Source organism: Colias philodice, chromosome 3, assembly GCF_061535455.1.
Source record: "Colias philodice isolate Cphi_HAF_F1 chromosome 3, ilColPhil1 Martin Lab GWU primary, whole genome shotgun sequence".
Classification (NCBI taxonomy): domain Eukaryota; kingdom Metazoa; phylum Arthropoda; class Insecta; order Lepidoptera; family Pieridae; genus Colias; species Colias philodice.
Window position 1 is genome coordinate 4,501,815 of NC_143088.1, and position 22,740 is coordinate 4,524,554.

At 34.2% G+C, this 22,740-nt stretch overlaps 1 protein-coding gene across 1 annotated transcript; it reads left to right on the forward strand.

Moving 5' to 3' along the window:
• The first annotated feature begins 148 nt into the window (after positions 1-148).
• LOC149489562 (homeobox protein B-H1-like) lies at positions 149-22,278 on the forward strand. The gene is made up of 4 exons (XM_089714186.1): positions 149-628; positions 12,034-12,262; positions 20,828-21,052; positions 21,226-22,278. Exons 1-4 carry the CDS (start codon positions 490-492, stop codon positions 21,470-21,472), a joined length of 840 nt encoding a protein of 279 aa, XP_089570312.1. The 5' UTR covers positions 149-489; the 3' UTR covers positions 21,473-22,278.
• Positions 22,279-22,740: the final 462 nt, after the last annotated feature.

Here is a 22,740-nt window from a genome sequence, read left to right on the forward strand (position 1 = left end):
GCGCGGAGCTTTCTCTCAGCGGCGAGTGCAAAAAGAGCATTAGCGCGGCCCCGTTGGCAACATGGCAGCGGCACGCCCCGGGCGGCTCGCCGCGCCGTTGGTCGGCTCGCCCCGCGCCCATTGGCCGGCGCCGCCTCCTGCCGCGCCGCGCCACCTCGCTCAGTCGCTCGCCGTCTTTTGCGCTAGCTCAATGTGCGCTCATGCTCCGTGCTCACGCGCAACGTGATCGAAACCTTGCCGGACTTGACGTGTTATCCTGTGAACTTAGTGTATCAAAGCTGTCGTACATAGAGAACTGACCCGGTGCTCAGGATTCTGTTGTGTGCGAAATCGATCAATTTGGATTTGGTTAGATCGTGATGTTCGCGCGGTGACGTGGAAGAGACAAAGCTGGCTAGCGAGGTCGCGGTGCAGGGGTGGTGGCGGTCGCGTGCGCTGGATGCGGTAGGGGCTGAGGCAGGCGGAGGGCCCGCCGGCGCCGCCGTGGCGATGACGGTGCAGCGCGACGAGCGCGACGCGCGCGCGCCCCGGACGCGCTTCATGATCACGGACATCCTGGACGCGGCGCCGAGAGACCTCAGCGCGCACAGGGACTCCGACTCCGACAGATCCGCCACCGATTCCCCAGGTCAGCTGAATTTTGCAATTAACCGCTTCTCTACATATAGCTCTATCGGCTTGCGTGATCGTGAAACGCTATGCCATATAAATTTATTACGATTGTAAATTGTAGCTAATTCACGCTATCAGCGTGTTTTTTTGTACAATAATGATTTAAATGCAGCGTTTATTTTATTTGTTTATATGTTACCTACCATTCGCCAATTTATTCCTGGTATACCTAGTAACTAGCTGTTGCTTCGGTTACCTTATTATTTTCAAATTGTCAATTGCAGTCTTATATGAGTAAGTGAAACTATATCTTCTCTCAAATGTATGGAGATATATTATTGCCTAAGGATGCCCTCATAAGCCCTACCTACGGAAAAGATTTCGAATAATGTCCTAAAAAAAATTAGATCTAACTATCTTTCATTTGAAATCCATAAATAGTAGATTTTAGACTTTAAAGCTTTTACTCTACATACAAAACTTTTATCAGTAACGGCCGGTTTCTGAATTGAGAATGTATTTCGTTAAAGTGAGAAAAAACTTATGTCAGCTACAAGATAATATTTAAGCATTAAAGTATGGTTTGAGACATTAAAATCTAATAATCAATTCAGAAACCGGCGGATAGAGTAGGTACGACCTAAGTTACCTGTATACAAAAGACATCAACGTAGCAAATAAGGACGTGCACATGTTACAACATTATGTATTCTGAAATTAATTTTCATCCGATTATATATAACAGCTCTAGATAATCGTGTAATTGTTTTACAACAATATCGGGTCATGCTTCGACATCTTGACAATACTGGGAACGGCGGAGTCACGCTATAATATTATAGTAGTTAATCTAAAGTATACTGAGAAGCTTCTGAACAATAGGAAGCTGAGAATGTATACCTAGTGTTATCGAATAAGCTGCCACAAATTACAACAGTTCTCCCCTAGAACTCACGTTTTCAAACATTGTTGCTGCATTAATTACCAATTGTGATTCATTTCGCATTTACCATCAATTTATATAATAACTGATTATTATTTATTTTTAATTGTAACATAATTACTGATTTGTAACGGTAAATTTATTTCAATTATGTTTTATTTTCATAACACAGATTGGTATCGTGTTAACTATTACGGGTTCCGTTAACCCAGTATTGTTTTAATAATGACTGTTTTTAAATTGCCTATTGCACAAAGTTTTAACAAGAGGGAATTCTCCTTGTTCACAAGCTTAACAAAAGTAGATAACATTAGTTAGGTATGTGCTATAATTGTGTTATGTGCTATCAATATAACATGAATATTAATAGAATTTAATTTAATTTTTAGTTAAACATTTATATTGTTGGAGCGTAAATAAATCTAATCAAATTAACGTTATTGTTTCATACAAAGATATTGTAACAAGCGGACACCGGATACTTTAGTTACGGTTACAAATCCGTATTTTGATTTGGTCTCGGCCGAAAGCCGTCCAAATAATATTTGAAGTGTGACCTTCCTGAGGTTAGAGCCAGCCGCCAGGTGGATGCAACTCGATCCGAAATGTATCCCATGCCCTCACCGATCCGTCAGAACGCGATCAACTATATATAATATTGTGTGACTTGTCTTTAAATGTGAGTGGCAAATGATTTTTATCTAATTACACGGTATGGAACTCATTTGTTTCGTATGAGAAAATGTTATTGTGGGTTATTGATATTGTCGATTGGTAGGAAAGCGCGGTTGGGTTGAATTATATAACGAATATTATAAGCTTAGTGAGCATGCTTTATTTGGGTTATACTTTGGATCAAATACTTAAATTGGTTATAATTTGGATCAAAAACTATATTAGCTTGTGAATTGTGATGCCTAATTACTAATTAGATACCTACAATCTTCATCTGCAAGTGAACATACCTAGTTAAATTCTGCCGAAATGAAAATAATAATAAGTTATTAATTTATTTGCCCTATATTAATAATGAACACCTTTTCAAAAAAATTAAATATAGGTATGTACCTATGTATGTAACCTAACCTATTATATTAAACACAGCTATTTGTTAGATTATTTATCTAAAATTATTTTTAATTGAAAAAATGAATAAATAAAATTTTAAATTGTATCTAAATGAATAGGATTTTTTAAATTAATGAAAATAATTCAGTTATCTACCTAGATATTTGTATACCTACCTATACAAATTTATATAGGTATGAATAATATTATTTATACTTTAAATCTTACTTTAAATATTTAAACATCTTCACAATACTTATCTACATAAAGCAGAAGTTTTGTCATACCTCTAACATTATAATTATTTATTTATTTATTTATGGAACACACAACCATTAATAAACACATAAAATAATAAATTTCCTTCGGACGGATGTTAATTACCTACTTACTAGATATTTAGATGGTATATCTGCCAACATTTTAACCACTAATTTTACCTTATGATTAATTAATAATTATATCATAGGCAATGATATATGTTGTATTAAATGAACATGCTAATTTAACATTAAAATTCAGACAAATGAAAAATAATAACATGCACATATTATGTACCTTCATCATCACTACATAGTATAAAACAAAGTCGCTTTCCCTGTCCCTATGTCCCTATGTCCCTATGTCCCTTTGTACGCTTAAATCTTTGAAACTACGCAACGGATTTTGATGCGGTTTTTTTTAATAGATAGAGTGATTCAAGAGGAAGGTTTATATGTATAATAAGATCCATTAAGTAGTGGAGAAGTACTGTTATTTTTGAGGTTTCTAATGTGATGTCGTAAAAAATTACATTTATTCCGCTTACATTGCAAACGCAGGCTGAACCCTACGAGTTTTATCAAAATAATGTACTAAGTATTATACACATTGAAAAGGTCTACAGAAAAGTCCGCGATGGTATATGTCTATCTCTTATGGATAACCCACAATCACTTTTTTTTGTCATTTACTTTTTACGACAAATAATGGCTAATTTTCGAAGCGATTTTAACCAATACAGCATTAATCCTTAACCAATTAAATACCATGGATACATTGTTCATTTAATATAGATCTATATGGCCCTTTACACCGTATGATTTAAGTGAATATTTTCGAAGATATTACAGATTTAAAAATTGCAGGACGTAGCGTTTGCGGCCGCCCGGCTATGTATTTTATACCCGTGCGATGCCGGAGGCCGGAGCGGGCCGCTATATTTTTATACCTATACAACGTTCACAATTTTTCTGTAGTGTATTTAGTATCAGCATTGCACCCGTGCGAAGCCGGGGCGGGTCGCTAGTTACGTTATAAATCCAAACACTTAATATTTATGTATAATTTTCAATCGCATTAATCCATCGTCGATTTAATAGACAAGTTGATAAGCTCGAAGCGTTAAATAAATTAAATAATAAAACGTATAATGGCTTCGATAAATATAACCAGTTTCTAACACTACGTCGAGATAAGTAGGCCCTTATAAAACGTACAAAATTAATCCTGGATGAAAGGGTCGTGGACAGAAAAAAGTGACGTCATAATCAGCTTTTTGTCAAATGTCAGCCAAGTTTGCCTTTTAAATTTTTAAATAGCTCAGCGTTGATGTGTACCCGCGGACAGAATTACGCACAAATGTACAGTCATGCACGTAATTTGGTTGCAAAAAAATATAACAAAGCTATATTAATAAAATGCACTATTATAAGATTTGTTATTATTGTCACCGCAAAATATAAATATATGTCATGACGCTCATATTATATTAGTTACATAGTTATTAAACTATACACCTTATCTAACGAACTCGCCTCCCAATTACAGCCTTCAACATCCGTTTGCGGCAATTAAACTTCTACGCGCAACTGTAAAAACAAACCTTCTTGCATTGTAATTTAAAAAAACCCATTAACTAAGAATGTGAAAAATACAGCATTTATGGCAATTAGTGCTCATACAAATTCTACTGGCAATTTAACTAAGTAATTAACCTGGCGTTTAATAGTAGGGTCGTGGCCATAGAGTAAAATCGATTACATTGTAGGTTCTAGTTAGAAGTGGTTATGATAACTATTCCTATTAATATGTGGGACTGATGCAGGCATGTTTCTAAACGTAACTAAGAATAATTATTATCATAAAACAATAGTAAGAGAAAACCATGCCTTAATAACTCAGGCCCCGGAATCACAGACACAATAGAAAATCTATTGTGTCGTGGACCGATCGGGCCGTTCGGGGCTCAATGGGTTAAAAAATATATCACTATAAAACGTGATACTAAGTACTTATTGATCTGTCCTATTAAATATATAGTTGCAAATGCAAATAAAACGCGTATTTTTATATTAAATGCATAAATAATTTTGTGTCCATCTGTACTGTTACGAAGCCAGTGGTTCGTTACTTGAAACGTCAAACCTAACCTCAAATGCGCACCATTGCTTCGCTAAGCTGCTTAGCGTTCCTCGACTGGGTGCTTTGTCAATGCAAAGGAATTTCAATCTTATTATACATAACCAGAAAGCTCCTATTCAACCGAGCGGTTATTGTAACGTGACTTTTGGCATCATGATAAGGGCGAGAGGAAGGTGACAATTCTTTCGTCGCGCCAAGTAGATAAAATCAAAACTTTTTAGTATGACAATAAATAGATTACGATTTTATAATAGGCCCAGTTTGAATCCTGCCGTAATACAGCTCCCAATCGGGGCTTTACGTCGCATTTGACAGGCGTTGTGAGCTGTGAAATTGAGTTCGATTTATTTAATGTATCAGCCTTTATACCGTCTTAAGAATTAATACTTTTTGAAAAGATTACTTACAGTTTGTTTATTTGTATTGATGCTTTTTTATTAAAGTTTGAGTACAATGTTTGTAGGGGCATCACACAATTCGATTTTGTTGAAAAATAATTAAGTTTTCCGTTAAGTCATGAATGTAACAAAAAATGATTGATTATTTTTAATGCAGGTTAAAACTTTTCTTTTTCTTTTAATGTAGGTAATTGTTAGGTATGGGTCAAAAAGGTAATAAATAAGGTAAAATCAGATTTTTATTTGAGCAGAAATCGTGTAAAATTTTGAATTTTCTATTTTTAAACAAGTCATCTTACAATGCATATTGTAATATTTACTCAATTATTTCAAGATATATTTTATGTACCCAAATATATTTTAGTAATCAATACACCACATTACATTTTATGGTTTTCACGTAGAAATATTGGAATCTAACGGTTTAATATTCTATCTGTAATATTATGTCACAAAGCAAGCCAAAGAGATGGACGGATGTAAGTGTAGAGACCGTGTAATGGGGTCTTTATACAAATATCTACTCCGATACACTCACAAAACGATCTAGTGCTTTTCATAGCCATTTCATATTTACGTTTTAATCTTACGTATATTATTTGTCATTTATAATTGACACAGGATTTTCCAATGATTAAATGATTTCAAAAATTAAAAAAGGGTGCCATTTTTTCATTAAATTTACAGCTTTTCACGAGAAATAACTATGTTATTTAAAAATGCATAACAATCTTTCAAAATAGGTATTTCATATTAATGTGATTTAAATTAAGATGATAGGTACAAACCCAACGAAACGAAAAATGATGGTTTCAACTTTCAAAGTAGAAATAATTATGTCATTTACAAATACAAAATACATGAATTAAGCTTAATAATAAATTATGTATAGAAATGTATGTTGTACATGCATTTCGTAAGATGTTATTATATCGTGGTATACGGATACCTACATAGTACGTGGATTATGGATACGTGATAGAGTGCCTTTGTTACCGCACCATTCACTTGAATATAATTTTGCTTCAATTAATTCCGCAAACCATTACTGTATTTAGCCGAATTGTAAACGGAATAAAACAATTACACTAACTCACTGCCGGTTCAGTTTTATGGCTATAAAGTGCAATTTATGATTTACCCGTTTAATTAAAGTGTTGAATATATACGCGTTTTTTACAAGAAATCTTAATTAACTAACAAAATCTAACAGATAACTATATTTAATTGGATTTATTCAAAAACACATTAAGTATCTATTCTTTTAACGTTATTTATTTACATTGCGCAATTAAAATATATAATGGTGTTATGCACGTTTTGGCGTAAATTTACAGACAGATAAAAATTAATGATGTATAGAAAAATTCAAAGCGTGAACTTAGGTTTTAAAACTTGGCTAATCATATTATTTGAAGCATTTATATATCATATATGTACAATATGTATGCAATTAATAAAATATACATTATTGGTTATTAAGATATTATCTAATATCTATGTACCGTGTTTGTAATTTACAATTACTTATATTATTCATAATATGGAATATCGTTATATATGCCCTATGCAGTCATACGTACCTAATTATCATTGTCTATTGCAGATATCGCAATGAATCGGTAATAAATAGAATATTATAACTTATAACTTGTTATAAAAATATTTAATACCTACTGTCGTTGCCTTGTAGTCGGTTAATTGTATGCCAAGGTAAAAATGACGCCTAATTACAATTATAATTAGATCTAAAAGGTAACGTGAAAGTCGTCTCGTAACTTATTAGGCCTCCGCGTTGCGCAATCAAGATACAAAATAATGCCTTTGCCAAAATTGTAGTTATTATCATCAATAAGTTATAAGTATGGCCGTCACATGGGAGTCCATTCATTGTAATAAGAGAAAAAAGCGGGATATATTTTTATCTTGTTATATTATGCAAGATTTGATCTACCTGTATGCCAAATATCATTAAAATTTGTTCCAATTTTTAGGCGTCATTGGCTCATATATACCTAGACACACACATAAAAAAATATAATCTCTATATATTTAAGCTATTTATTTGCAGTTAAATTGAAATAAATAATGTATGTATTATGTACCTATGCTATGCATTTTGTAAAAGATTTCACCTGTGTTGCCTAGTATAAATTAAATTTTATTAATTTATATTAGGTAGGTACAATAATCTACCAAATAAATCGTAGGTAGAGTAATTACAGACATTTAAAGTTAATTAAATTAATTAATAGTTTCATAATAATAAGAAAGCTGTTATTTACAAATAATCACTATTAGTTCTAATGAACAATTAATGAAAAATATACAAACTTAGGTATATCAATGTGTAATCATTCTTCTTTGAGCAACAAACGCAAATATTGTTAAAAACTGCTATAAATTCCACGACACTAAATTAAATAGTTGGCAAATTGATAAGGCAAAGAAATGTACCTAGGCTTTAATGTAATGCGACGGCTACCGGTGATTTTATAGTATGCGGTAACACTTTGCTCTGACCTTAATCGCTACAGATTAATTCTTGTACATATTAAAGTGTTAATTGATCAATTAAATATTCTCAAAAGCAATCAAGCGCTCGTAAGTAACTTAATATTCAATTAACGGCTTAACTTATCTATTAGATTCGTGGGATGGTTGCTATAGCGACCGACAAATAAAACCAAATGGATCCCTCTAATACAATCGCATTTATGTAACCCCTTGATTGTTTGTGTGGTTTATGCAGATTTAATTAGGAATCGTATCGAATTCTAATTACCTACATCTAATATGTAAATAAATCTTATTGATTACAATTTGGTACCCTCATTAGATGACGATATTAGATATAGGTACATGCTTTTACATTGTTCATTTAAATAATTAAAGTAATTAGATTAAATCAGTTCTTAAAAACTAACACAAAATGAACGGCTGAATTCATATTCAAGTTTATTATTGTTTGTTTACTATACGGTGAATAAAAGTTGAATAAAAAATAAAAAATTGTATTTATTTTTAAACAGGTTTGAGGACAAACACCGTGAACTGTGGCCAAATATGGCTTTATTAATTAAACCAATTAAGAATCGTTTAAGGTGCCAACTGGCCTGTCCGTGCGCTTTCAGTTTTTACAAACTACCCCATGTTTCAAGGCCTGCCGATAAGGGTAATAGCGACTTGACGTTTGCTCACGTAGCCACATTATTGCCCACTAATGATAATAATTTTCACGGTCGAACAAACTCAGTCGGCAGTTGGGCCTTATTATAATAAATTAACGGCAGTGGACCCTAATGGGCCTCGTTCGCCTCATAATTACACACGGCATTACAAAGTAAAGGGTCGTTGAAAAATCGCCAGCGCTTGCTAGTAGAAGCGGCTACCTATATTGAAAAACAATCGCAAAAGAACGATACATTGAACTCAACAATAACATTGCATGATGCGAAAATACGTAAAAAATAAATCTTTCCCACGTATAGGGAAACTTATGTCGAAAAATTGTTTTTTTCATGCTGCGATACGAGGAAACAAACAAGCAATTAAATTGAAGTGGTAAATAGTATCTTCTGGGTTGTCATAAGTAATTTAGATATAAGTGTAGGTGATAGATATGTTGAAGTTTTCTAATTAGATTACTTAAACATAAAAAACTCGAACATAGATACACAATATTTTAATGAGAAGCATAAAATATGTACGTCAATCACGCCAAATTATCGTCACGTTTTGGGGCGCGGTGATTTAATACACATAACCCGGTTTCTCTTGCTTGTATCTATATCTTATCTTACTTTTAATATTAAGTCCCTTAATTACAACCGCTAATGAAAAAAAAAATATCCTTTTAGGGTTCAAAAACCTGTAAATGTATATATAAGTATATGCAATTAATGTATTCAGAGGTACCTACTTTTATCTACAATAAACATTGTAAATATCATTAATTATAACTCTAATTAATTTAAAAACAGCTTTGTAGATAAGAATAAAATTTAAACCCTTTATAAAGTTCAATTTTACGGTGTTCATGTCGAGTGTAGGTAAACAAAGTAAACAGTATAACCGTCTATCCTTAATATTTGTACAGTTTATAATCTATTCGAAGTCTATAAACACTTATCTAATTAGTGAACGGCGAACGCAAATATAATGATATTCTCGTATGTCACCGTATTAATATGCAGTAGGTAGTGCCTGGGTGGCAAACCGCAACCTCTTCACATGGTTGCGCTAATTCCCCACGCGTTGTGCTCATAATCCTTTGTTACTTGTAACGATTTACTTCAAGTGACACTTTTTCTTTTTTATTTAATCTTTTATTACTTAAAGGTTTACGACTGTTTAACATGTGAAACGTCATAATTGCGTTATGCAATTGCGATGTTTGTGTTTTATGATAACTGCTTTTTTATTATGATGTATTGGTTGTTAAGGCTTGTCGAATTTTCTTCGTTTTGTAGATATTGCAACATGTGAAATTCAATTGACAGCCAGTTATTTTAGACCGGGAGATACTGACACAAAATTTCGAGTCATTTGTAACAAGGATGGCGGTTCTACAGGGGTCTTAGTACGCAATGACAAAAAGAAAAATGATGGTGTGAACGCTGGTACCGGTGGCTTAGTCGCGTGGGCGTTTGTCGAACTCGTCGGAAAAATAGAGAAAGTCAAACGATTTGTAACACAAAAATTTTAGAATTTACCGATAGCCCATAAAAAAGTAGTAGGCGGTAGTGTCATGCCATACTTTTCCGGTGTGACTTACAGCCCGCCATACCGATGCGAATGTGTTGATTTAAATAAAACAATCATTCAACCATTTGTACCAGGCTAACTTTTGCACAGGTAACTATCGCCGTGCAGCCATTTACGAAAATCGCCATGCCATACTTTTCGGACGATTCCAAATGGTCGCCATACCGCCGAAAATCTGCAAAAAATTTTTATTTCGCCAAACTTTTTGTACCAGTATTGCATTTGGATTTTTGGAGAGTATTTGATAAAATGTGACCATTATTATATTTGCCATACTTCTAGTAGGGGGAAAAAGTGCTGTCATACTTGAAAACTTAATTTATTATTAATTTATATAAGTGAAGATTTCCAACACATAGATCTTTGAAATTTTGTATTTATATTTGTTGATCCTCAAACTTACAGGAAAAATAAGTGCCATACTGTTACAAATCGTTTGACTTTCGCTATTTTCCGACGAGTTCGACTAACGCCCACGCGACTAAGCCGCCGGTACCAGCGTTCACGCCATCGTTTTTCTTTTTGTCATTGCGTACTAAGACCCCTGTAGAACCGCCATCCTGTTACAAATGACTCGAAATTTTGTGTCAGTATCTCCCGGTCTATTTATTATCTACTAGCTTTCCGCCTGCGGCTTCGCCCGCGTTTTCAAAGAAAAACCCGTTCCCGTAGGATTTCCGGGATAAAACCTATCCTATGTCCTTTCTCGGGTATCAAAATATCTCTATACCAAATTTCATGCAAATTGGTTCAGTAGTTAAGGCGTGATTGAGTAACAGACAGACAGACAGACAGAGTTACTTTCGCATTTATAATATTAGTATGGATTAGGGCCGATTTTTCAATGCTTGGACTTTACTTATCCGCCCAATAAAGTATTACACGATAACATTAAAATGTCACGTAAACTGTCAAATACGGGCAATTAGAATACGTTTTTAAAATGGTAGTTTTATACATTATTCGACGAATAAGTTTTATCCAAGCATTGAAAAATCGGCTCTAAAGCAAGTTACAAAGGGTTTAAAATTTAATGTTGTCCTAATTTTAATAACTTTAAACGCAATTTTGGAACTAAATAATTTTTTACATACCTCAAAATATTTGTATATTTTTCATAAAATTTATTTTTCAAATTTATCCGTACACATATCTAAGTTTCTCATCTATACATTCATGACATTCAAAACGCACCTCATATTCAATAAACATTATCCGCTATCTAAGATTTATAATTGAATAAACTCCAAGTAAAAGTACAGCGAATACTTGCGAGACAAGCTTGTGGAAGGAAATGCGGGGGACCGCAAGAAGCCCCACAGGCGCGGCTTCGAGGCCTCCAACTAGTTACAGCTTGAGTTACAAAGCTTCGGCTTACACGTTTAACCATGCTTAAGAAGTCGCATTTCTTATTCTTAGTCTTTTGTTTGCTAGATTATATTTTCATATGTAAATGGCTTTACTTTTGTATCGTGAAATCTTGTAATGGAGACTTAGCCTATTGATCGTTTCGGTCTCTGTGATTTATTTAATTATTATCTTAGTCTTAAATACCAATTTTAACGTCAATATTCGCAACATAAAAGTTTAAGACAGTTTTCTCTACAAACCGCCTTATGAATCGAATAATTTTAAGACTTTAACTATATTTAAAAGATTCACTTTTCATTCACGAGAAAAGTAAAATTGTTTTACATTGTTCAAAGGTATATCTTTAAAAAACATGGACATAGAGACACAACACGAGTATAGGTACACATGTGTATTTACTAGGGAATATGGATACCTACATACCTACTTATTCAATCGTCATAATTTATATACCTATTTCTCTTGTTACAGGAGTGAAAGACGACTCAGACGATGTATCAAGTAAAAGTTGCGGTGGTGATTCTTCAGGATTAGCAAAGAAACAGAGAAAAGCAAGAACAGCATTCACAGATCACCAGTTACAAACGTTAGAGAAGTCATTTGAGAGACAGAAGTACCTCAGTGTTCAGGATCGGATGGAGTTGGCCGCGAAATTAGGGCTCACGGATACGCAAGTCAAGACTTGGTACCAAAATAGAAGGTAAGATTAAAGTTAGATATAATGCTAAATTGTATTGATAAAAATATAAAACGTATTATCCTATTGGTAATTTTTAGGCCAGGTGTACCTACCTTTATGTGATATCTACATATATGGATCTTAAAAAAAATACATAGTTGCATGCATATTACGTAATTATGTAGAATACCTATTGGTATCAAGTCCATAATTTAAAAATATTTCGAAAGATAAAACATCATCTGTGTAGGTTACTCATTCACTTACCTATTCAGTAAAATAATTGAAAACAAGATTCTTCTACGTCTCATGCGTCGATATGGTAACGTACCTAATATTTTTTTAAAGCGAATTTAATATGATTCTTACACAGCTATATGAATTAAATAACGTATAATTTCCATGTATTTCATTAACAATTCTACTTTGCATCTGAAAGATTTGTGGGACTAATAAAACGCTGAGTCAGTGGTAATGTCGAGTTGTTATTCTTCGTTTTAAGGAATTATTTTAAATCTACTTCTAATTTATAATATATAATAACGATTTAACATGCTAATTATCAAGTGCAAAGTGCATAAAATCATAAATTAAAATAACGAAAAAATGAATTATAAAAAACTAATTATTCTAATCAAATAAATAAAGGACAAAGCTAGTCGTCCGCTAAACGGATGAATAAAATAAATTAGTCGTCCGATTACCGGATGAATAAAATAATTTAATCGTCCGATAACATCTATTTATCTATATAGTTAGGTTATCGAGGTTTCTTTAGAGAACTGCCGCACGTATTATAGGTTTTTTGTGGGGGGAGGAGGGGGGAGGAGGGCACACGTTGGTATTTGATTTTTTTTTGCGCGTCGACGTAGCCCCGCTTCGCGGGTCTCCTATTTCTGTGTAGTTTTTTCTTAAGAAACCTAACCTAACCTAACCTAACGGCTAACCTAACCTAAACTTGATTTTTTTTTGCGCGTCGACGGAGACCCGCTTCGCGGGGCTCCTATTTCTGTGTAGTTTTTTTTTTAAGAAACCTAACCTAACCTAACCTAACCTAAACTTGATTTTTTTTTGCGCGTCGACGGAACCGCGCTTCGCGGGGCTCCAATTTCTGTGTAGTTTTTTTTTAAGAAACCTAACCTAACCTAACCTAACGGCTAACCTAACCTAAACTTGATTTTTTTTTTGCGCGTCGACGGAGCCCCGCTTCGCGGGGCTCCTATTTCTGTGTAGTTTTTTTTTAAGAAACCTAACCTAACCTAACCTAACCTAAACTTGATTTTTTTTTGCGCGTCGACGGAGCCCCGCTTCGCGGGGCTCCTATTTCTGTGTAGTTTTTTTTTTAAGAAACCTAACCTAACCTAAACTTGATTTTTTTTGCGCGTCGACGGAGCCCCGCTTCGCGGGGCTCCTATTTCTGTGTAGTTTTTTTTTAAGAAACCTAACCTAACCTAACCTAAAGGCTAACCTAACCTAAACCTAACCTAACGAATTAAGGGCGAATATCTCGGCCATTTTTGATTTTAGAGAAAAGTTGTTCCTATAAAACATGCTTATATTAGCGTAATCTTTACGATAAAATAATAATAAATAGGTGTTATAATGACACCAACTCCATCAAAAAGTCCTGCGCCCCCTTTGCTTTAGTCCAACCCAACTAGCTTTAGTGTTAAAAGGTTATCTATTAATCCGAATAATCGGACGATTAAATTATTTTATTCATCCGGTAATCGGACGATTAAATTATTTTATTCATCCGGTAATCGGACGACTAATTTATTTTATTCATCCGTTTAGCGGACGACTAGACACTTCGATAAATAAAAATGAAACTAATACAAAATGATTTTATTTAAACGCAATAATTAACTACCATTAGGTAGGTACCTAATTAAAATACTCAAGTTAATAGATTGATTTTCATAAATTATTAAAATCATAATTTACGAGGATATATCGAAATACAGCCGAAGGCATTAGCCAATTTTTTGTATATAATTAATGATTATTAGACAAGTGAATAATTTTAAACAAGTTCCATTCCATTGTACCTGCAGCGGTGATTTCAAAAACAAACGTTAATAATTAGGGCTTTAACTGCCACCGACCGTGTTACCTTTGAAAATGTTCTACAAAAACTACAATCGCTTAAAAAAACGACTACCTCACTACGTTTAGCTGCATGAGGAGTATTTTTTGAAACGGTGTTTTAGTTTGATTAAAGACTTCGAGATAATTGTTTACTAATAATACTTTTAGCGTTGAAATGTAGTCTGATATTTTCAGAATAGTTGTCTAGAATACCTACCTACATTCCTTGGATATTTTAAAATGAATTTGTTCTTGTATCCAAATTAATCTTCCTTTAATACGAGTAGATAGTTTATTATGATATTTTTGTGAACTGAACAAGGTGAGTTTTGATATATAAAAGTTAAAATGTAGGTATGTATTTAAATACAGTAAATCTATATTATAGTGTCACTAAGACTGAGCTTTGTACAGGCGCCCGCGCCGCCGCACACATCGATTGTCGTCCGCCCAGTCTAGAGCTTTTTCAATCGTTCGACTTTTTGCGCCGGTTTTTGTTGGTTTTCTATAATTTCGGTTAAACTAATGTTTGGGCTTCGATTTTTCGGTTCGTGAAAGGGTGTGAAATCGGAGTTAATTGAAGGATGTAATAGCTTTTGTGTGCGGTCATTCTCTTCTGTTTAATAGAAAGTTTGTACTTTAGTAAATAAATAATGAAGCAACGTATACGCCATACGTTGTACCATTTTTTATCATCAGTGCAAATATTCATAACAACTATATAATAAGAGAGCTTAGGATAAGTATAGGTCTATAAAAAAGTACCTTATTATTAACTAAGTATTAGGTAATCGATCATATTATTATTAGTATGTGTCTAGTTTCGTTATAAATAATTGATAAGAGGAACTCATTAATTTTTATTTTGTTTAAATATTAACGGGAATAAATTAGGTATAAAAAATTTAATTGCATTCAAATATTATTTACCGGGGTTGCCTTAACTTTAACGATACATCGTAGGTAACCAACTACTCGAAAATCGACGACAAAAAGGAAAAAAAAATCTACATATTCATGCAAATTTCGACATATCAACGTTAACCCAAAGCAAGGCTAGGATTAGGATAAGCGGTTCGGGATGAATACTTGTGAACTGTGAATCAACGTCGGCATTTGACCACGTATACAAGAAGCTTGCAAGTCACGGCCGCGCCGGCGCCGTCAGCCCATTTATTACTATGCTCCCATCTACTACTAAATTGATACTTTACAATACATTTTGTTTGCTTAATTGTTTCAAACTGTTCTGTATTATATGCATTTGTTTGGGAACTTTTTTGCGGAACAGCCGTGTAATACGTTTTTTGACAATACAAAAAATGGTGGATACCTACGGAAAATGTAATGACGGTTTGAAGATTTGTGTAAATGATTGAATAAAAAGTTTTCAATGGGAAATTTTCGTTAAATTACATTTTCATTACTTTATATATCAATAATATTATATACCTACAATATGAATATTTTTAAAATATCCTCGTAAAATGAAATCATAAGCACTACCAGTTACCACTATAATCGCTTTAGACATAATGCAAATACTGCCAACATGTTTAGAATTACAAAGATACTTGAATAGTATAATACGGAGCTGATTCTAAGGCTTCGTTTATAATACTTAACGGGGACTTAAAGAAGGTGAACCTATTCATTAGGCTTATATAATGTCTGAAGAACCTTCTATGTGTATATCCGTCTGATACATTCTGAATATCTAGTCTTTTTCTATTAATGTATTTGGTAGCATAGGCCTCTTAGCAACTTCTTTTGGGGCAAGTACTTCAAATCTTTCTACTTTACTTATTTGAAATAAAAGATAATAAAAATGGGCATCAAGGATGTCAGCCTTCATATTTTAATTAAAAAAAAAATTCTTAAACATTTTTTGAAAGCTCCGTATGAAATGAAGTAATCATAATCATAATCATAATCATAATCATTTATTCACCATAAAGTATTCGATGGTAATGAAGTCTTCGTTAAACTGAAATTATACTTCTAAATATAACGTCATCTTTGGCGATCCACCCTTTTCTGGAGCTCTACATTGCCGTTAACTCTACATTATCAAAATTGATAAGATTCGATTCAACAGGTGCGTAATTCGGTGTAAAATCTATTATGGTTGTGACCGCTAAGCTCTGCGTCTGAATAATCAAGACCTAAATCATTTTACGAGTGACCACTGACCAGCCATAAATTTATAATAGGCCGGGGGCCGTCGACGTTAAAGCGTTTATCGGCGTTTAGTCGACGTCGGTATGTAATCCACGATCATTACTTAATGACGCATCTTGACACATCTGCATATTGTATATGACATGCATCCTTCCATGTAACCGATGATATTTGCTTTATTTTGGGTCCGCTTTTTATATATTTGCTTTTAGGACGCCTAATTTGCAAACGTTACTTGGCGATATTTATAGTGATTAAGTTGTTACAACGTCTCGTTTTTAAATGATGGAAGTGTTCATTGTTAGCTCTAAAGCTCTCATACACACAGTATGCAAAACCAGGATGTCTGGACCTAGCGTCTACCGACCTTTTAATTATCCGCCAAACTAGACACGTTTTTACATTAATTACGTACTTAACGTGAAAAACTTAATTGTATTCTTAATTAAATATGTTTCACAATAACACAAATTAAACATACCAGTTTTAACGGGTAAATCAATAAAAAATGTTTCCAAGAAAATTAAATATCTGTTTTAAGTCGTAACAACGATTACGGGGAACAATTACATTTTTTGTCAGACTTGACTATACAAGGACAACAGTCATTTGCTGGCTATTACGTCTTAGCACGATATGTAATAACGTAAATTAGTACTTTATTCATAACCATATGGAGAATAAACGATATTACCTGACCGAATCAAATGAGAACATTAAGCTTATTAAAGTCTTAATTTTAAACAAATATAATTTGTGTAGAGCATGATAAGGCTTGGCGATTAATTTTTTGCAATGTTACTTTTATGGTAACTTATTCGGAAATAATCTCCTCTCAATTTTTATATTGTGTAGTGGTTACCCTTGTAAATATTCTTATCTAAAGGCTGGTCGAAATTTGTCAATTTCTTATCCACTTCAACCTTTATATGCTGATTTAATTTTGAAGTTTGATAACAAACCTAGAATGAAACGATCCTGTTAAAGTTTTTATTTTATATCCTTATCAGATAACTAACTTGGAAAAGGAGGAAAATTGCGAAAAAAAATCGAATTAAGCTTCAATTTTCTATGACTAATAATCTTTAGGTACATGACACCCGCACGAAAAAGGATAATATACCTAGATTATATCTATAATAAGACAAATATTTATACCCGTAATTCGCAAATGAGGTCGAAGTATTTTGCATATTACCTTCAAAATGAGGATACAGTAAAAAAATTGTTCGCACAATTACGGCTAATATACTATACAATGTATGTGGTGAAAACGAGCTCACAAGAACAAAGTTAATATTTCTTCCATTCCCTTGTCAGTGCTTTGTAACGAGAAAATATTATTTTTATAATATAATTGTAAAACGGCATCCGTGTGACCACACGTTCCTAATGACATAATGTGTAGGCTCTGCGGGTATCTACCAAGAATCGGACTAATCGTTTATAGCGAACCCTTCCAAATTACACCCGCCAGAGACACGGGAATCGAACAAGGACGCTGAGGTCGCTCGGCTTATCATTTAGAAGCTAATCATCATATTGCGAATGCCATTTTAGATTTGGCCGAATTTTAATAGCGGATTTCGATCCTTTCGTAGTTTGTAATTTGCCAGTTCTAAGTTTGGATTCTGATTCATATGTTTGGGAATGCTGAATTGAGTCCGAATTAACTTTACGATCTCAATAGAGAGCTTTTTCACACTACATTTTAGTAAAACTGTTTGTGAGACCGAATTCGAATATGTACATATAAATGATATACCACAGTAACTATTCAGGCACTTTAACTATACAATTCCCCAAAGAACACTCGTACTGTCTCTGAAACTTTCCAAGCAGCGTATAAATAACGTTCGAATAAAGCTCAAATTGGGCCCGACGCGACGCCCAAATACTAAAGGGGCTTAAGTGTAACGCAAACGTTTCAGATCGATGAATGTATTCCTTGTTTGTTTGGTGTATAAACCAAATTCGCATCACGTCGTCGAAAAACTCAAATCGAGATAAACAACTCCCTCTTAAGAGGTCGTAAGCGAGAACGTTTTACCGGACGATTTTCGTCTTTAACATGAGTTGTTAAGGCGCGTTTTAGGGTGTGTTTCCACGGACAACAATTGAATCAGTTCACGCAGCATCAAATCACTAAACCACTGGGCGGAGCGTACTCAGACTCCGCCGGGGCCACGTTGAAGAGAGAAGGATAATCTTGCTCTCGAATCTCGTATCTCAAGTGGGAAAGAGAGAAATATTGTCTGTTGAGATATCTTGAGACGGTTGGGCGAATTAATGTGCTCGAGAGCTTTTGTTCGTAACCCGCGGCGATATAAAAAGAATAGTGTCACTGAGCAGATTGCCTCTTATTCAACACTTGACAATTAAATAAGTGCTCTTGAGTGTTCGCTCTTCGGAATAACCCGTCATAACACATGATTAATGGGGTCCGAGACGCTTTCTATCGATCAAATGTCAGCTACTGATAATTATAATGAACGGTAATAAGTAAAAATAAAATAAATGTTTTATGTATCGAGTTCCTTAGCGGCTATTGCATGTTCCGTAGTAGGTGCATTAATTGTTTGACAAAAAACACATTACACAGTTATTAAAATTAATTCAACATCAATTAATAAAGTTAATCGTATACACTACATGATTATATTAGAAAAACAATTAATTATAGACATTCATGTGCGTAGAATGTAATGTTCGTTAAAAAACAAATTATGCTTCCCAACCCACGAGCGTTTGATTAATATTATTATTTATTAGATGAAATTAATTTAAAATACATATTATACGTACAAGTGAATATGAACTCTCCCCATTTACATTTAATAAAATTAAATGATGCATTTAGAGATATTAATTAACGAGGTAACCAGTGAAGCGTCTTCTGACAACCGCAACCCCACAACTTATGACAATGGAATCATCCCTAATAATAATTCACGATGATAATGCGCACGGCAATGACTCCCTACGAATTAATAAAAACCTCACTCGATGACAATAACAAACCACTTCGGAACTAATCGACAACTGGAGGACGAAATTAAATTTCAGTGTACAGGGGAACTACGCTTTAATTTGTTTTCCGAATAATAGTAGTACAACAGCATAAAAAGTTTTGCTAACCTTTCAAACGCAAAATAGGTAATTAAATACGTTTTGTGATTAAATCTCCTCCCAGAGATAGCAGTAATCAAAAAATAATTTTTTGTTTACCTATAAGCCTATTCAATGCAATACTATCACAATATTACCATCAAAATAGCAGTATAATAATTTTTTGAAACAAAACAAAATAAATTGTCAAAAGACTATAAAAATTGTATTAGGACCAAGAAATTACAAAGTCAATGGTCTTATTTAAATAAGATAACATAACAGTAAGCAAACTTAAAGTCGCGAAGCAGAAATATCGAAGATAAATCGAGATAAAGTATTCTAATGCGTAGATAAATCCACGAATCATTGAGTTAAACGCTTCATTTGGTTTCTTAGTAATAAAACTTGATGAATCGTGTTTGCCTTTATCCATCTTCTGAACATTGAAACTTTCGCCGATATTGCCGCTTGAGAACATTAAAAAATAAAAACCGCATCCCCAGCGGTAATATCGGGTAATTTATACGAATTCACCCTTTCCGAGCGAATCATATATAAATCAAATTAAAGCACTCGATCACGCTTCGCCGATGATATGAGTGTTCAAGACGTTTTGTCAAATTTATTATTTTATTTATTTATTTTTTATTACTCGTCTCATTGTGGCGTCTTCTTTGTATTCTGGAGTGGCCTGTGACAAATTTGATGACGATTGGGGTCACGGATCTGTGTAGGGTTAGTAATTTATTGCTTTAGGGGTATATGGACGATGTTGAAATAATTTTAAACTCAATTTGAGTTTGCAGTGTGTGAATCCTTTCTGTTATTTCTTCTATTACGCATATCTGTTCCTATTAGTTGTATTCTTAAATGATCCGTACACGTTTTACACGGTTCGTTTGACTTTAATATATCCGGTAACGCAGTTTGCAAAAAATCTATTTCATGATTTTTTAAACTTGATGCAACTATCTTCGTTTGAAAAATGCTTGATGGCAATTATTAATTATGGATCAATTAAAATCAAAACTACAATTACGTATAACTTGATTTTGCGTTACAAAGTATTATCTGGGTCAAAAACATCATAGTTAGGTATGCGTGAAACAATTTGAAAGCCTTCAACTCTCACATTAACGATCAATTAAGTATGTCCGATGTTGCAAATGTGTACGTTACAATGTTTAATTTCTTGTCAAACAGGACGAAATGGAAGCGGCAAACGGCAGTGGGGTTGGAGTTGCTAGCCGAGGCCGGCAACTACGCAGCGTTCCAGCGGTTGTACGGCGGCTACTGGGCGGGCGTGCCGGCGTACCCCGCGCAGCCCGCGCCCGCCGCTGCCGACCTGTACTATAGACAAGCTGCCGCTACAGCGGCGGCTGCGGCGTCAGCATCTGCCAACACGCTGCAGAAACCTTTACCGTATAGGTAAGATAAACCACCATTGTCGTCCTTTGTAATTATATTCGTGAATGTAATAGAAAATTGAAATAGAACAGTAGAAAGTTTACTGCACAATACTGCTTATTAACATTGGTAATAAGTGTTCTAAAGAGAAAAATCTTGTCAACATAAACTAATGAATTATTATTTATTAACAGGTTATACCCCGGTGCGCCACTAGGCGGCGTTCCTCCGCTGGGTCTGGGGCTCCCGGGCCCGTCAGCACACCTCGGTTCGTTGGGGGCCCCAGGGCTCGGCGCGCTGGGCTACTACGCGCAAGCCCGCCGCACCCCCTCACCAGACGTCGACCCGGGAAGCCCAGCTCCTCCCCCCAGGTCCCCTCGAGAGCCGTCCTTAGAACGACGCTCCGACGACGAAGACGACGATGAAACAATTCACGTGTAATGGACGTTTATCGCGCAAAAATGTGATTGAAAACTTTCAAGTGACTATCTCGCCAGTGAAGACGTATCAGTGCATCAAGTTTGAGGAACAAAATTTGATCGTTGCGTAGTGCCCCGGTTTTTATGAGACTTTTGCGGCACTTGTATTGATTTACAGTATTGCCTTTGTGAAGTCGGCGCGTGGGACGTTGCTTGTCCATATAATGATTTTGTGATATTATAAGCTCAGTTTCAAATAGATTTAAGTGATATGTATGATATATTGATGTCGTTTATTAGATATTAAAACAGATAGAGATTAAACCACTTAGTTTACGATTGTATTAAACTGGAGATTCAAAATATAAATGAGAACTATTTCTCTTATTTATTTTACTTATGCTGCAATATTATTCGCTTATTGGTTCACTGTAACACTTCTTCGTAACTTTTTTTTTTGGCTCCAAGAGTATATTATATATTCGTGCTGTACTTACTTGAGTTTCGTATAAAAACCTGGTTTAACAAAATTTAGCTTTACTGTTACAACTAAAACTTATTTATTTAAAATATCTTTGTTTACTTTAATTGGCAATGATTCTTTAAGAACTTTAAACAAATAAAGCTAACCCATAAAAACAACAAATGTGTATAGTATATATGTATAAATATGATAATGTATGTATTGTTAGTATTAAATACACAACTAAAACGTTTAATTTAGTTATGTTGTATCTAAAGCTATTATAGAAATATGGCAATGTACTTAAGCAATCCGAGATGTCCAATAGATTTGTGGTGTTTTGTAATTAAAATGTTGTCAATTAACTTTTTGTTTCTTTTATTTACCGACCAACTTTCTAAGCCAATGGAAAAACTTGATACCTTGTAGGTAAACAATTCTAAAGTATAATGATATCTAGTTAAAAAAAACTAAAAAATATCCATGTCATTTTGTTCTTACATTATTATGCTAATTTAGAGTAATTTCCGATTAGGCCATGAACTATTATTTAATAATTTAGCCCACCCTGCGATTCTGAATAGCTGATAAATATGCAATCACGGAAACACAAGTAATGTATAAAATATTCCAATTATACCATAAAGAGATCGTTGTATGCTTTCAATCCATTTAGGCAGTTAGCAGTTGTAACAAATACCGAGGCTCGGTAATGTGCGCTCTAACTCCGAGCAGTCACGCCACCTCACACTAGGCTAATAGGTGCGTGTTCAATTGTGTGTAGTATCTCCATTCGCAATGCTTCCCCCGTCTGCTGTGACATACGT